General features: G+C 34.4%; 2 protein-coding genes across 4 annotated transcripts; both read right to left on the bottom strand.

Moving 5' to 3' along the window:
* Positions 1 to 701: 701 nt before the first annotated feature.
* Positions 702 to 7,914, bottom strand: LOC133668599 (uncharacterized). Of its 3 annotated transcripts, none has more exons than XM_062088555.1 (8): positions 7,727 to 7,914; positions 7,503 to 7,617; positions 5,248 to 7,145; positions 3,071 to 4,608; positions 2,790 to 2,920; positions 1,828 to 2,666; positions 1,580 to 1,692; positions 702 to 1,328 (listed from the first exon to the last, which is right to left on the bottom strand). In XM_062088555.1, exons 1-8 carry the CDS (start codon positions 7,784 to 7,786, stop codon positions 1,025 to 1,027), a joined length of 4,998 nt encoding a protein of 1,665 aa, XP_061944539.1. In that variant the 5' UTR covers positions 7,787 to 7,914; the 3' UTR covers positions 702 to 1,024. The 3 variants fall into 3 exon arrangements, 2 of the variants coding, with proteins under 2 accessions (XP_061944539.1, XP_061944547.1); XM_062088563.1 differs by lacking the exon at positions 702 to 1,328 and having other exon boundaries at positions 1,828 to 1,933; positions 2,023 to 2,666; XR_009833762.1 differs by lacking the exon at positions 702 to 1,328 and having other exon boundaries at positions 1,657 to 1,692; positions 1,828 to 1,933; positions 2,013 to 2,666.
* A 3,847-nt stretch (positions 7,915 to 11,761) lies between these two features.
* On the bottom strand, positions 11,762 to 15,722 carry LOC133668633 (dihydroceramide fatty acyl 2-hydroxylase FAH1-like). The gene is made up of 7 exons (XM_062088587.1): positions 15,476 to 15,722; positions 14,336 to 14,406; positions 13,833 to 13,925; positions 13,471 to 13,667; positions 13,265 to 13,370; positions 12,470 to 12,616; positions 11,762 to 12,124 (listed from the first exon to the last, which is right to left on the bottom strand). Exons 2-7 carry the CDS (start codon positions 14,384 to 14,386, stop codon positions 12,008 to 12,010), a joined length of 711 nt encoding a protein of 236 aa, XP_061944571.1. The 5' UTR covers positions 14,387 to 14,406; positions 15,476 to 15,722; the 3' UTR covers positions 11,762 to 12,007.
* Positions 15,723 to 16,095: the final 373 nt, after the last annotated feature.

The following is a 16,095-nucleotide window of genomic DNA, read 5'->3' as shown; positions in this document are numbered from 1 at the left end:
AGTACATAAACAGTCCTGCAAAATGAGGTCTTTTTCCAACATGGACTACATAAAAAGAAAAAGAAACGATGTGTAATGTGTTCCATGTGAGTTCCAGGCTCGAGTTAATTGACACCATAGGCTTTAGATCAGGGAGCCAGCAAGGGGAAATAGTCCCTCCGATAAATTGAACTTGCGACACACAACTTTGTAAAATTTCTACATTCCTTCCTTCTCTAAAAAGAAAAGGAGGGAGAGAGGGAGAGCGAGACTTACCTCACAGTTGTACTAATTTCTTGACAAAGTACTTGAGAGCAGTGCCACGGGATTGGAAATATACGCACTATGCAGCACCCAAAGACTCTTGGCATGGCTATGTGTCACGTCAAAAAAAGAGAAACTCCATTAAACGTTGGCCTTGCAAGGAGCGTGAATTGTAAGATGCTATTGAAATAAGGTAATTAAGGATTTGTACACGACTATAGAAGCAAAGCATGCTCCACTATCACCTGTGCAACTAAGCCAGCCAAGTTAACAAATGCCGGCAAGGAACCATGGAGAAATTTTTAACGCACTGAAGAATTCTTCATCGAGATCAGCATCTCATGTAAAAGACCTGGGCTCAACGCTGCATTAGCATTCTTTTACCCAGAAAAAGTAAATTGTAAATTGAAATGGTTCATTAAATCATGCAAGCTGGGAAACAATGCAACTATACAAGGTGCTTCAAAAAATTTACAAATTTAATAGCAAGTGAGAGAACTCATACAGAAAGGCCTTCATACAAGCTACGTCTCAAAATTTGTGTTGTTTTTTTTCTACCTGCTCAGAACTCAAAAGAAAGGAAAGAAAAGACTTTTTGTATGGAGAACTCCATCTCAGAATGGAAAACCTATTAAATGTGAACCCCGTCAAAATTTCCATTCACTTTAACCCGTATGACAAGTTGATAACCTCTCACTACTGAGAAACTTCTACTTCGAACTGAAAGGGCATTGTTGCAGATGGTAATATGTTCTTATTGCAACCATGCAATTGCCTCAATTCATAGGACATCACAAGATTGTAAGAGGCTGCGTGACAATACTTGCCGCTCCTTGGTCAGTGAATAAAACCAGCTTCTTATATGATCAATGGAAACGGATTGACATGCAATTGCTGGAAGGTTACAATTGCTCTGGATAACCTTTTCAAATTCTAGAGAAAGTAGCGCTAGCAAAGAAGTGGCCAGGGCAATTTGAACAGGAAGAGCCATTTGGATGGTAGCATCCCATGAAAGAAAGCCAGATAATTTATATCTCAAGTTCTCTACTCCTTTATCTTCATAGCCACAAGCAGCAACTCCAAGCCTAAATCAACATAGTAGATTAAATTATTCAGTAGTTAGCCATGCAAAATACAAGAAACGTTTTTGTACACTGTCCAAGACAAATCAAGAAAAAGTCACTAAGTGGGTTTGTGCCATAAAACCATAGCATGAGAAACAAAATGTATCCCTCCCCAAAAGCCCAATATTCAAATGTAAACAGCTTCTCAAGATAAAACAGCAATTAATATTGTATAAACATAAACAGCAAATAACTGATCATGCTAAACATACCTTCCAAGTTGACCGAGGAGAGTAACCACAGCAACAGCAAAGCTGTCTAACTTTGTTCTTTCTAGCATTTCCAACAGCTCAGTTATAATTTTTCCACAGGTCCACTCCCAGCTCTGCATATGGACATGAAAGACAGGTGAAAATCAGCTTTGCCACATTTTTCAGGACCATAAACAATTAAGTAATGAACACAATGGAAGTACAAAATTGGAAACACTGATATAAAACCAAAATAGGAAACCACATACCATATTGAAAGCAAGCAGCTCGACCAACGATAGAAGATCACTCAGGTCACACAAAATCCCATTCATGATAGAATTTGATTGGGCAGGTATCACACACTTGTTTAAACTACAGGATGCATCACAATTCAAATCAAGGACAGAAGTAATCACTTCATGACTTAAACTCTGTTTAGCTATATCCTTACAGCATAGTACATTGGAGTTTGATAAGCTGGGTGATTCCATCAGATGATGCATGATTCCAGAAACAGCACAATTTTGAAGCTTTTCCAAAAGCATTGACGTAACAATATCTATGGAGACAACATCAGTTGAAAAGGGACATTTAGCACATGGATGGAACATTCCGCCCTTACACATGGTAAGACTGGAAGCTGCTGAAGCAACTGATGAATCTCCTCCTTCAAGAAACATGATCACTGATTTCAACACAGTCATTGTCAAACTGTGCTTCCTCGGGGATAAAAACTTCTCTCCAGCCAGGTAAGCAAAAATGTGAAGAATAGTAAGTGCAGAAACAGTATCACATCTGTGCATCCGCAACAGACTGTATGAAGCCTGACAAAGAAATCCAATGTGGTCAGTTGCTGCACATATTGATGCTAGTATGATACTCCCTGCCACCAAAAGATTGGATGAAGCTGATTTGGAGGCAAATTTTATATTTACACCATCCAGAAGGATGTCTATCATGGAATCACATCCACTCAATGGTTCAGAAGATAGATCTGCATATACCATCAATTTCCCATCTAGGAGGAATTCTTCATTGAGGCCAAGCAGCTCATCCAAACAACATACTTCTGCAAACAAGTTTCTTGCCTCGACATCAGAAACAACTGCATTCAAGGAAACACAAAAGTCAGGCTCAACAAAAACATCGAGAAAAATTTGATTGTGCAGACAAAAAAAAAAATTATAGCATTTTAGTATCAGAAGAAAAATCAATAATAAATAAATACCTGCATTTATGTCTCTGGCAAAAGAATCTAAGCCGAGGAGAAAATCCGGATCCGAAAAGCTTCGAAATTTCCCCCAATTGCTAGCAGAGAAATTCAGCAGCAGTAAAGTGAAAAATGTGCAAGCCTTCTCCCTAAAAGATGTAGACAGAAAACAAGGAAAAAACCCGATGTCATTATCTGACCAAGCAACCAAACTCTATTAATTAATTTGGGAATTAAACTCATGTAAGACTCTACAACAGTGCAGATATGATATGCTTTAATAGAGATGAATTGCTCACTTGGGTAAAATTTTCCCTTCCATTTTAAGAGCACGCAAGATCTTTTGAACCATACAATCTGCTTGAATGTCCGAAGAACAGCGGGCCAAACAAGTTTGAGTCGCAAAAAATACTCTAGACATGCTTATAGTGTCATTTATATCCGAAAACATCACACAGTATTTAGGAATATTGTCATGTATAGAACCAAGTTCACCTTCAAATGGAAACTTCAGGCCCTCATATCTAGAACTAGGTATGTTCAGCATCTCAGTGTCCAAATCAGATCCAGAATCCCTGGTCCAACCATCAGAAACTTTTCCAGAATCCATGGTGTTACAAGTGCCACTTATATTGCCTAGAATATCTTTCAGTTGATTAGAACTAATTTCTACATCAATGGCATCTGAGCTAAAAGAAGGCACTAAAGATTCCTTTCCATTTGGTAAACGTCCAAGGAAGCTTTCAACAAGTAAGGGTTTATTAGCAGATATTTCGGCACCTGAAGACCCTATCTCAGGAAGAGTTGGGGACATAGGCATTTCCATTGCTCTCCTGTAACATTCCTCATCTGCAGAGTTATCCAAGTCCAGCAATTTCAAGAAATCCCCATTGGCTACTTCCTCAAAACTTACCATCTCTCTGGGGCTGCTTTCAAAAGAATCACTCAAACATTCCCAGCATGCTTTTGAAGCTCCCATTATATGATTGGCAGGATTGGAGGTATATCCGCAGGCATTTGCATCTTTGAGGACTTCTTTCCCAATTTTTTTGGTCCTCCCTAGCTGATTTATGCCAGATAAACGGTGGATAATAACATTCTCTTCATGAGATACCTTTCTTGTTTTACGAGTCCTCTCATGCTTAGCATATGAACCACCTGGCATATTAGGTTCCACAATGGCATCTTCGTGTGATTTTTTAATTTGTTTGTTAAACATACCATGCAAGGCAGAGAGTTTCTCTTCCATCTGCAGGTGCAGCTTCTTACCCTCTGAACACAAAAGTTCAACAGATTCAACTGCATCAAGGATCCTCCTCTTCTTACTGTGTCCATTAACTCTTCCAATGATGTCAATGCTAAGAGGACTTCTAACACTATTTTCCGCTACCACAGCAAGATTTTCATCAAGCTGTACTTTAGTGACATCGCCAGACATGCTGGAAATTGTTGTTTGAGCATTAAAGTTCTCTTCTACCAAGTTCTTTGATGTGGGAACAAGCGCACCCCTTTCCTGTGAGCCGACCAACTGACCATCAGAAAAAGATGCCGAACTGGAATTTATTGCAGAAGTCTGTAACAATTTTCGGTTAGAGCCTCCAAGCAGAGACTCCAATTTAGAATCAATACCTGAGATGTATGCAGTATAGTTCCCACCAGATGGTGAAACCAATGGAGCTGTGCAGTTAAGTGTCTGCGTGAGAGGTTCATAGATGGTCATAGCCAAGCAGCTAGGCTTCAGAAGTTCACTTTCATTATTAGGATGCGTCTGAAATGGTTCTTCTGCACACAGTTTTCTCTTCAACTTTGACCTTTGCATGGTTCCGAGGTTCCCAACCTGCCAAGTCCATCAAACAGTCCAGTTAGCAAACTATCAGCCAAGGCTTGTGCAGATTTTGGTAACATAGAACAGAACAAATGCATTAGAAACAACAACGAATATTTAAGCAAAGACAAAATAACACTGTGAATTAAGTTTTCAAGTCCAATGATAATTATTAAACTAAACATTTGAAAAGCTAATCAATGTGAGCTACAACAGCTATGGAAAGATGCATAACTGCTAACTCAAAACATCAACTGAACATGAGAAACTTTCACCATCCTTTTTTCATCACTAGATAAAAATTCAAATCTAAAACATACTGTCCCCCATGCTTTATGTCCTGCACTAACACTCCAACATGAGAAACAGTGAACTTTATGAAATGATTGAGAATGAATGTTTCTAACCTATAAGACAAATCCTAAAACTTCAATAGAAATTAGTATTGAGAACAAATGTCACTAAAGAGGCATCAGGTAACCAGGCAGTACAGAGAAATAAAACAGTTGTTAAGTATAGCAACAAATGTCAAATCCTGTTTGCTACTTTCCAAAAATAAATTGCATGGCCACTGTCATCAAAACAAGTGTTTTTATTCCAAATTAAAAGTTCAAAAGAAAAGGTGGTAGTTGATTCAAAAGAGGGACTGACCTTTTCCATTTTCTCTGTACCCCCATTGCTACATGAGAAATATTTATCCAGTACATCCAGGCGAAACAGCATTTGACCAAAATGAAGTTTCAAGCAAGCTAGTTCTTGCTGTAGAATACCATTCCGGTTTATTTCCATCTTAGCCCCTTCTTTGGCATGCCTTAATCGCATCTTTTCAAGCTTCACTTGTTTTTCTAAGAGCTTCAGTTTTGTCTTCTCCACATTCAGAACTTTGTCAGGTAAACCTGAAGAAGCCATGACCATTTTTTTGGAGGACAGGAGTTCCTGTATCTGCTTCTGCCATCCTTCAATTTTTATTTTATATTCTTCTAGCTGTTGAGACAACGGATCAGCACGAGATTTTTCTTCTGCAGCCACCTTCCTATTCATTTCTGCAAGCTTTTTAAGCTTTTCTGCTTTCAGCATCTCCAAATCTGCACGTTTTTTCTCAGTAATAGCTTTTGCCTTCTCAATATCTAACCTTTTGTTAGCCTTCTCGGAATTTAAGAACTCCAAAACCAGCTTTGATTGATCTGAATTGTTCTTCAAATTTTCCAATAAATCCCTAAACCTAATTGTGGCAGCTTCACCATTCAAAATTTCATGTTGATCATCAAAAGCCCCACCCATATTTTTGGTGAGCATGAATCTATTTATCCCCTTCTCCAGCTCCTCAATCTTTATTCCAGCATCTTCCAACTGCCGAGAAAGATTATCAGCATGAGACTTTTCCTCTACGACCTTCATTCCATTTGTTTCAGCAAGTTTCTTCTGCTCCTTTGCTTTAGCCATCTCTGAATCAGCATGTTTTCGCTCTTCCATCACCTTAGCTTTTTCTGCTTCTAACTTTTTGTTCGCATCTTCAAGCTTCAGAGTCTCGGAAGCCAACTTTGATTTTGATTCAGCAGCTTCTTTTTTTAAAGACTCTAACTGCAGCTGATATTCCTCAGCCTTCCGTAGTTCCTCAATTCTTTGTCTCACATCTTCGAACTGTTTGGAAAGATTTTCAGTGTGAGATTTTTCTTCAGCAAGCTTCTTCCTGTTTGCTTCTGCAAGCTTTTTCTGCACCTCTGCTTTCGCCATCTCTGAATCAGCACGCTTTTTCTCTTTGGTCACCTTCAGTTTTTCTGTTTCGAACTTATTGTTTGCCTCTTCATACTTCAAAGTTTCAGAAGCCAACTTTGATTTTGCTAATTCAGCTTCTTTCTTCAACGCCTTCAACTGAAGCCGATATTCCTCAACCTTCAGCCCCTCATTACTAGCATGCTTCCTCTCTTCATCAGCCTTAGCTTTTTCAGCTTTCACATGTTTCCATGCTTCAGAGGCACTTTTCTTCTCCACCTCAGCATTCTTCTTTTCAGAATCCACCCTTGTTTTCGCAATCTCAAGAAGCTCCTTGAGCCTACTGATTTCCTTCTCCCATTTAGAAACTTGATCTTGGGGAAGCTTAGCATCCCAATTTTTTTCTTCTGCAACTGCACTTCCCTTCCACTGTAAGGTGGATATTTCAGACTTAAGGGCAGAAATCTCATTTTCCAGCGAAAATCTCAAAGCCTCTTCTTTCTCTTTCCCCTCTTCCTCAGCTTTCACATGTTTCCATGCATCAGCAGCACTCTTCTTCTCCACCTCAGCATTCTTCTTTTCAGAATCTGCTCTTATTTTCTCTCCCTCAAGAAGCTCCTTGAGCCTGCTGATTTCCTTCTCTCCTTCAAAAACCTGATCTTGAAGCAGCTTAACCTCTCCATTTTCATCTTCTGAATTTGCACTTCCCTTCTGCTGTAAGTTGGATATTTCAGACTTAAGACCAAAAATCTCATTGTCCAACATAACTCTCAAAGCTGCTTCTTTCTCTTTCTCCCCTTTCTTAGCCTCCACCTTCACTCTCTCTTCCTCACATGCTGCAAAAAACCCACACTAATGTAAATTTCTACAACATTAGCAAAAAAGCAGGCCCACTAGTATCAAACAAAAATCCAATATAGTTTTTGCCTCATCATTCATTCCATCATCATGGATCCACTGCCCAAATCAACAAACGTGGCATTATCATCAATACTAACTAACAAGTGAGATAGATATATTCTACCGAATCAAAAAATTGGTCATCAAAATTTTAACTTCAAATCAAGAGCCAACCCAACAAATCAGCATTATAACAAAATTATCTAATAAAAAGAAAATCCATCCTAAAACCCCATACACATATTTAACTACCAAATCAAATCATATTCTTTAAAAAAAATTGAAACTTTTACCTTTCTTGAGACTAACATTCTTAGCCTGAAGTTTATCGGCTTGTTCTGTTAAAAGCTTAACTGCTTGCCTCAAACTCTTCCTTCCCTCTTCCAACTTCCTACACTTCTCCTTCCACTACACTCAAAAAACAAATAAAACAAACCCACGAAAAATTAATCATCAAAATTGAAAAAATCAACAAAAACCAAATAAAAATCTATAATTCAATATAACAATGACTTACCACATTGCAGCATGGATTACTCACTGTGACTTCCTTCTTTACTGAAACATCAGCAGTCATGGTTTGACAAGAAAAACCAAAAACCAATCAAGGATGCATTGTTTGTTAGATTATCAATAAATAAAAGGGTTTTTATTTGATTTTTGAGAGATGAATTCGAGGGAAGAAGAAAAGCCCTAAATAAACCCTCAAAAGATGGAGGAAAATAAAAAATATCCTAATATGTAAAAATAAGAAACCTAATCGGATACGGATATGGGCCTAAATGGGCTAACTCGACCATCTATTGTCAGAAGTTTGAACCGACTTTTGACCCTCTTCTAGCTTTTTTATTTTATTTTTTTTTATGTTTTATATTGTTTTTTAAAATATTTAAAAAAAAATTTAAAATTTTTTATTTTTTTTATTTTAAATTAATATTTTTATATCTTTATATCATTTTAATTCATAGATATTAAAAATAATTTTTTAAAAATAAAAAAATATTATTTTAATATATTTTGAAATAAAAAATACTTTAAAAAATAATTGTTATTACACTCTCAACCACCTTGACAAGATAATCTTTTAAAAGTATTTTTTATTTTAATTTTTTTTAGTTTTGATGTCAAAAACATGAAAAACAAATATAAAATAAATTTATTTTAATATATTTTTAAAAGAAAAGTTATTTTAAAATATATATTATCAACTTTTATACACTGATTAACTTTTATATTCAATCCTTAATTGTTCACCTGGTAGAAGCATGTAACAATACAAATATAAGCGTGCAACAAGTTTTAATGTGTGGTAGAGAATTCTTGATGAAATAATTAATTAATAAATAAGTAAGTAAGTAAGTATATTTTGATCTAGAGTACCATAAGAAATTGGTGAACTTTCATCATTCCGAGGGTGCTTGGGATATTTAACAGTATGGTAATAATTGCTTTTTAAATAATTTTTTGTACTAAAATACATATTAATAATATTTTTTTATTTTTTAAAAATTATTTTTGATATCAGCACATCAAAACGATGTAAAATATATAAATCATATTAAATTTTAATAAAAAAAATTAAACTTTTTTGGGATTAACCTTTCATAAAATATTTAACTCTACAGTAGAAACTACGCTTTTAACGCTACAATCGTTGTCCCTCCATACTTATTAACGACATTGTATTTACCATTAATCCACTAAGAACTGCTCTTTTTAATTTTTAATATAATTAAGTGTGCTTTAATTTCTTATTAATTAAAAAAATAAAAAGGAAGACTTTGTTTCATTATTGTCATGTTAGATGGAAAGTTATGCCAAAATATGTCCTTGTTTTTTTACCAAAAATATTGCAATCATGAACTTTTTTTTAATACGATTCATAAATATAGTTTCATTTTTTGTGTTAAATAAATTTAATTCGAGTCTTTCTTTTGTAAAAAAAAAAGTAAATTTATTTTGGAAATTTTTTTACAAAATATTTAATTTTTTTTAATTCATAAACATAGTTGATCATTTGTTGCAATTTTTTTGAAATCTAGTCATATTTGTAGCTTTATTTGATAAAATCTACGAACCATGGCATTTAAAAACATGCCTTTGTTTAATAATAAAAATACATGTTGGCCTTTTCGGCTTTTGGAGCAAAAAAATTAATTAGTGTAGTAAATTCAATTTCAATTTATTTTATAAATAGATTTATCCAATGTTTATGAATTTAAATTAAGTTTTTCATCTGGCAACCCAAATTAGAATATTAATAAATTTGGATTGTATTCGGTTAATTTGTTTGATTTTTTTCTTAAAAAAATATTGATTGTATTCACTGTCGCTTGTACAAGAAAATATGTTGTGATTGTATTTTATATGTTAATTTTTTATAAATAAAAAAATCAAAATGTCTCATCATTGAAAATAATTAAATCAAATAATCCTAATAAAAATTTATATATAAGTTCAAAACTAATTTAAATTAGGCAAAAAGTATGACAACTAAAAAAATAATAAAAATGCTTGCCCCCTATTAACAACTTAATTAGCATGAAAGAAAACCCTAATGTTTTACAAAGAACCAAGCTTGAAATGATATATATATATATATATATATATATATATATAAAAGACATTTTTTTTCATAACTCAAAAATTAATTTTTTTCCAAAGAGCATTAATTTAGGCAAAAAATGAATAAATTTTCTTTCAAAGAGCATTAATATATATATATATACAAAGAGCATTAAATTTTTTTCATGTCCATGGAATTTCTTCTCGAAAATTAATTTAAGACTTGAAAAAGATGAATAAAAAGGTCTCATGAGATTGTTTGAAAGAATAGTCATCAATGTAAATAATAAAAGAAACAAAAGTACGAAAAATCATTTGGCATTTAAAATAAATAAATCTTAAATGCAACCCTAGTACCATGTTTTTTTCTTACCTTTTTTATATTTAATTTTGTTTAAGTTTTAAGAATATCATAAATATTAAATACCATATCCATTAAATTACATCGAAGTCGGATCATATTTGATCCGAAATTGAAAGAGCAATGACAAATACAGGAAAACAAAGCCATACTCTCTTTTAAGAAGGTGTTTGGCATTGAGGTTGTAGCTGAGGTTCACGCTTAGCCACAAATATTAACGTTTGGTTAAGTTAAAAATCGAGTTTGGTTTTGGTGGGACCCACTTAAATTGCGGGTGCGGCCACGGTTTAACAAAAGCAGAATTTACATGCTTCTGAGTGGATTAATTCAGCTGCTCAACTGTTCACGTGAACAGCTAGGAGGTGGAGAGAGAATTATAACAGAAGAAAAAAAATACACCTGCAGTTATTATTAGCTTAACTAATGATAAAGGAAAGAATTAGAAGTAGTATGGCTGTAGTATGAGCCGGAAGCAGCATGAACTAAGGGAACAAAGCTTGCCTTTGCGTTATTGTACTGGGTTTTTGCTTTAGAAGCCAGACTAATAAAGAAAAGCTCTTTCCTAATTGCTGCTATGCTTCTAACTATGAACGATAATTAAGTCGGGGTTTTTTAGAAACAAGGAGATGCAGACTTCGCAGTACAGGAGAAACTAGAGAGAGAGACATGCTTCTGCTTCCTAAAACAACGTGATACTAGAGCAGAGTAAAGCCAAGCTGCAAGAACAGGACAACAACGAGTTCTGTGGAGGTGCTCAGTTGCAGAGGAGTCACTGTCACAAGTTGAATTAATGCCATAAAAGAGCTCACTGGGAAGGTCTAATTGGCAACCAGCAAGGTTGGATTGTTCAGGGAATGCAGGGATTGTTGCTGGTGGTGATGAGTTCGATTTGGGCAAACCCAAAAGGAGAAGAGGAAAGAGAGCGAGTAATAAAAGGAAAGTTATGTTGTTTAGGGACAATTCACTCTACACACGCAAAGTGAACAGTGTATAATAAATTAATTCACTGTTTATATAAATAATTAAAAATTTTTATTTTTTTATTTTTAATTGAGTTTTATTTAAAAAATCAGTATTTAAATTATTCAATATCACTATATAAATTAAATAGAGATAACTTAATGACGTAATATTTAAAGACTTTGATCGCAATCCCAATTTTGTTTTTAATTATATTTTATTTAATATTGTTGCGCATTTAAAAAACCAAAAAAACTGTAGTCCTTGTTAGATGTATTTCATACGTAATGAAATTCTAGATAGTTTAATGGAACAATAAAAAATATTTTATATAAAATATTATTTATTTCATGATATAATAACAATAATTAAATCTATAATATTTAAATTAAAAACCATCAATATTAATATATATTTTTTAAAATTATTTTATAACCTCAATTTCAAAAACTTTATTAACCAAACACATTAAATTACTTTTTGTTCAACCTCAATTTCAACCACAGTTTTAACCAAACATACATAAATATCAAATCAACTTCAACTAAAAGTACTTTTTATAAAACAATTTTTTTTAAACCATAACCACAACAGCTACCACAATACCAAACACACTTAAACACAAAGAGTTCAAGGAATTAACTAAAAGCAATATAGGCAAGGAGATTTTCTCAAAAACAAATTAATAAAAAAGCAAGCTTAATTTATACAGAACTTCCCGGGGGGCAATGGGCACGACAAAAATTGATGACGTCCATGTCAAGTCTAAAACCCTGGTAGACAACACTTGGATTAACATGATTTAAATCAATGGATGGCCGATGAACGAAACTTAAGAACAAAGAAAAATGAATTTCAGACCCTCCACGTTGACCCTTGCCAGATGTAATGCTAGGCTTTCAATTAAATTATCTACATTTTCTTTGCCATTTTTGATGGAGGAAGTGTTCCAAAAACTCTGTCCCACAACGCCGAAGTGATTCCGAATCCCTTGTCTTGGACCCGGAAGTGATGGTTCATGTGATATTTCTGTAGAACACAATTCAGAAGAGCATCAGTAAAGCTCTTGGAGCACTGGTTTTCATCAGCACCCTTTGTTAGAAATTGAAAAGGGACAAAAAAGAAAAGGAAAGAAACATAGCAAAAACTTTAAATCCTCAATGTATGCTAGCTTTAATCTCATTGACAATTTTTTTTGTCATCACTGATGAAGTTAAACTGTATCCGGTTACAAATCTTCTATGAACTAAAAGGCAGTAGTTATTTATGGGGCTGAGCGTAACCATGTAGAACCGCCAATAGATTACCCTAACCATTCTACAAGATTATATGATTGGTAATCAAAGAGTAAATAGGTGGCTACGCTGCTCTTACCTTGAGATTTTTTGGTACATCATTTGCAGGCTGACCATGGTGCAGGTAGTAGTGAGTGCAGTCATACATCACATAGCCCAGTAAACCACCTCCGAAAAGAGCAGGAGTAATTGAAGGAGTGGCAAACAACGAGACCATATTCCAGAACTGGCAAGGAAAAATTTACAGTAAAAACCAGTGTGATTATGTATACAGAGCAGCTATTATGCACAAAAACAGTACAAACAGATTAACAAAGCTCTGAAATTACTCATTTCAATATTGAGGCTCGAATACGTTCATGCCAGGACATAACAAATGATAACTGCCCAGCAAAAACTTTTCTAAATGAATCATCTGTCATTCTTTTGGTATAATTATAACAGGACTTGAAACCATGACATCTGCTACAAAAAGTTCAATTATGATTACGCTTGGAACCAACATTATGCTCATCTCAGCCATATGTCAGCATAAAGTAATACTCTACTTTCACAAGGTGGCCTATGCTCATCATTTTTCTTATTCATAACTCAACATTCTAAACTTGCAGGAGGGGGCCATTTCCCATCTAAGAACCCCCCATGTAACCATAAGAAAGTCAGTGAAAAAAGCGTGCACACATGATGACTGATAGCCAGTTAATCTAAAACCCATGCTTAATGCAACAAGTGAGCAAGAACAGAATCCTCCTGATGAAATTCATGGAAATATCCTGAAGAACGTTCACAGTTTGAAAAACTAAAGTGCTCAGCATTCAAACACGACTTTTTATCAACTATATGACACAGTAAAGGCAAGGCAAAATACACATACAGGCACCAAGAGAATAGCTGTTGCTGCTGGAGGAAAAACAAGGCGGAGACCATCCATTGGGTGCTTATGATGACAACCATGAAGAAGATAATGTGCTGTGTTCCCCCTAAAGCAAGTTCACATCATCAGAAGACTAGTCTACCAGAGCTTAACTGTATAGAAAATAAAAGATTCAGTGCATGGATGCGAGTAGAGAGAGGACTAACCAATAGCTTTTTGTTTTTATGTGGAAAAGGAAGCGATGCAAAGTGTATTCGAGCAATGTCCAAACAAAAACACCACCAACCACCATTAAGGCTATCTCAGGAAGCGCATGCCCCATCCTTGCAGACTTTATGACGCAATAGCATACAACAGGCAGCCAAATTGAAGGAATCGCCCACCAAACAGTGCGTGTCAAGGACTGTTCAAAAATAGAAGTGTCAAGTGTCAAAGATGCAGTCATGTATTCTCAACAAATGCATTCTATGAACCTTAATTAAAATGCCGGATATGAAAATTCTAACATGTATATACATGCAAGGATGAATTGTGATCATGTTACAGATTGGAAACAACGCAGCAATACCTCCATAAAATCATTCTCAAAAAACCTAGGGCCTTCCCTGCTTACAATAGGCTGGTGCACCCATTCCTCATAAGTTTCTCCAAGATGGCCAACCTGCAATAAATCTCAAGAACTTCTAATCACTACAGAATTAACAATGACAGTGTGAAAAGTGCATCAAACGAAGGAAAAAAATGTTACTCAGTATAAATCATGCGAATAAAACTGAAAGATGAAGCAGGAAGAAACAAGATTAAGAAGCTTCTGAAATCATGCTGAAGCCAAAATGGGAAGTTTAAAGCAAGCAGTTTAATTGAGCAAACAGAAGGGGACAAAAAAAGAGAGAACTAAATTGCTAAAATAAGTAAGATGGATGATTCTTATTTTGAACCCAATAAGATAGAAATGGCTCAAGAAGGGGGAAAATAACTTAAAAATGCAAAGTTCAGTAGAACATATTTGGCTTCGCAAATGCAACTTCCATATATGATTAAGTTATAAAAGAAGTGACGGTGCAACTGTACCTGGAAGACAAGGGGCTTGTCTAGATCAACAGTGAATTCCTGTGCTACCATCTTGAGACTTCGTTGTGTAGCTATAGGAAAAATAAAAGGAATAGATTCAATAGAAAAAATTACATGAGTACAGGAAATGCAACGAGGAATCATACATTTTTTAATATAAGCAAATAGTCTCCGGTAAAAAAAACATCCAATTTGACATAATTGTATTTCTAGATCCAATTCCTCATAATAGTCAATAAAGCTCACTGGAATAGATATATATCTGCTGAAATTATGACAAGAACAAAAAAGAAAATTACAAAACCTATAAGCAAAATGTGAAAAGAAAAGCTAAAGAAGAAAAGAAAGGGCTTCAAAGTTTCTACAATCAAATATAGCCTCAGGGGCCCACCATTCATCGAATTTCAACTTCACATTCACACCGTAATCTCTTAGATACGAAACTTCAAAGCAATTATAGCTTTATCATATATTCAAGACTTGTAGAGAAAAACGCCAGAAATGCTCACCCTGATAACAAACATTCAAACTCACATTCCTCCTAAAAAATGAGCCTTATTATTCAAGATTGTAATTATATTTTTTAATATCTCGAAAGATTTTCTATTACACACATAAATATACAAGTAGATTGGACCGTGGAGACAAAATCTTCAACATCTCAATTTAAGTAAACTATTAATTTTCATTACAATATACAAAATTTCTACCTTTTCCCCCACATTTTCTCAGGAAACAAGAAGAAAATCTCACCATAATCAACAAACCAAAAAAAGCGGCACAGAAATCCAATTTCAAGACATCAAACCAACCACACAATTCATTCAAAACCCCATCTTTCATTCAATTCTCAAAATACAAAACAACCACAAGATTTTCTCAGGAACCAAACAGAAAACAAAAACAAAACAAACCCAAAATGCACTTATCATCCAAACCTAACTTCAACCATAAATTCCATAAAACCCCCATAAATTTCCTACAGAGAAAATCCAAACACAAAACTTTCAAACACAAAAACCCAGATCCAAAAATAAGCAAGTGAAAGAAAAAACAAAAAAGACAGAAACTTTAGAAAGAAAAAAGGTAATGCGGGTCGGATCTAGACTCAAAAAACCTTAGCCTTTATTGGTTTCTCACCTTTTTCTCTTTCAAAAAACAAAAACCACCACAACCAGACCAAAGCTGTGGTGTTTTAGCTTATGTCTTTGTGTGTTGCCAAAAAAAAATGAGTGGAAGAAAGGGTGGCAGTGAAAAAGAAGTAAATATAGTAACAAGTATAGCAGAGATTGGAGAAACGTGGACCGTTGATTTTATTATGGGCATAAAAGAATCAAAATCAAATTGGTAGATTCCAACTCGATTTTGATTCTTTTATGCCACATAAAAGAATCAAAATCAAGTTGGAATTTAAAGGTTTCCAGCCTGGAACTTTATTTGTAAGAATAGAAATATATTCAAAGGCCTTTTTTCTAGGTGCTAGCCTGGCAAGTTCCAGGTGTTTAATGCTATTATTACAGAAACTTGGTTGGATCTCTACTGTTGTTAATGTTACTTTGTCGATGATAAGGTTTGAATTTGAAGAAGTGATTGTTACGCGGTAATGTGGTTAGCATTGTTGTAGCTTTAATTAAAAATAAAAATATTAAATTAAATAAAATAATATGAGTATTTCAAAATTCAGGAGGGTCTATTTAGGAGAATTTAATAAACGTAACTTCAAAATCCAATCTTAAAACATTAATATCATATTTAAATGT

The sequence above is a fragment of the Populus nigra genome, chromosome 1 (assembly GCF_951802175.1).
Source record: "Populus nigra chromosome 1, ddPopNigr1.1, whole genome shotgun sequence".
Classification (NCBI taxonomy): domain Eukaryota; kingdom Viridiplantae; phylum Streptophyta; class Magnoliopsida; order Malpighiales; family Salicaceae; genus Populus; species Populus nigra.
This window is presented reverse-complemented; position numbering and strand designations above follow the sequence as displayed.

Excerpts from the sequence above, each read along its gene's own strand:
- LOC133668599 (XM_062088555.1), bottom strand. The coding sequence starts at position 7,786 with ATGACTGCTGATGTTTCAGTAAAGAAGGAAGTCACAGTGAGTAATCCA. Across the intron at positions 7,618-7,726 it reads GTAATCCATGCTGCAATGTG|TGGAAGGAGAAGTGTAGGAA; the intron begins GTAAGTCATTGT and ends TTTTGAGTGTAG. Across the intron at positions 2,921-3,070 it reads GAAGGGAAAATTTTACCCAA|GGAGAAGGCTTGCACATTTT; the intron begins GTGAGCAATTCA and ends TACATCTTTTAG.
- LOC133668633 (XM_062088587.1), bottom strand. The coding sequence starts at position 14,386 with ATGGTAGCACAGGAATTCACTGTTGATCTAGACAAGCCCCTTGTCTTC. Across the intron at positions 13,926-14,335 it reads ACAAGCCCCTTGTCTTCCAG|GTTGGCCATCTTGGAGAAAC; the intron begins GTACAGTTGCAC and ends GATTTATTGCAG. Across the intron at positions 12,617-13,264 it reads CAGCTATTCTCTTGGTGCCT|TTCTGGAATATGGTCTCGTT; the intron begins GTATGTGTATTT and ends TTTCCTTGCCAG.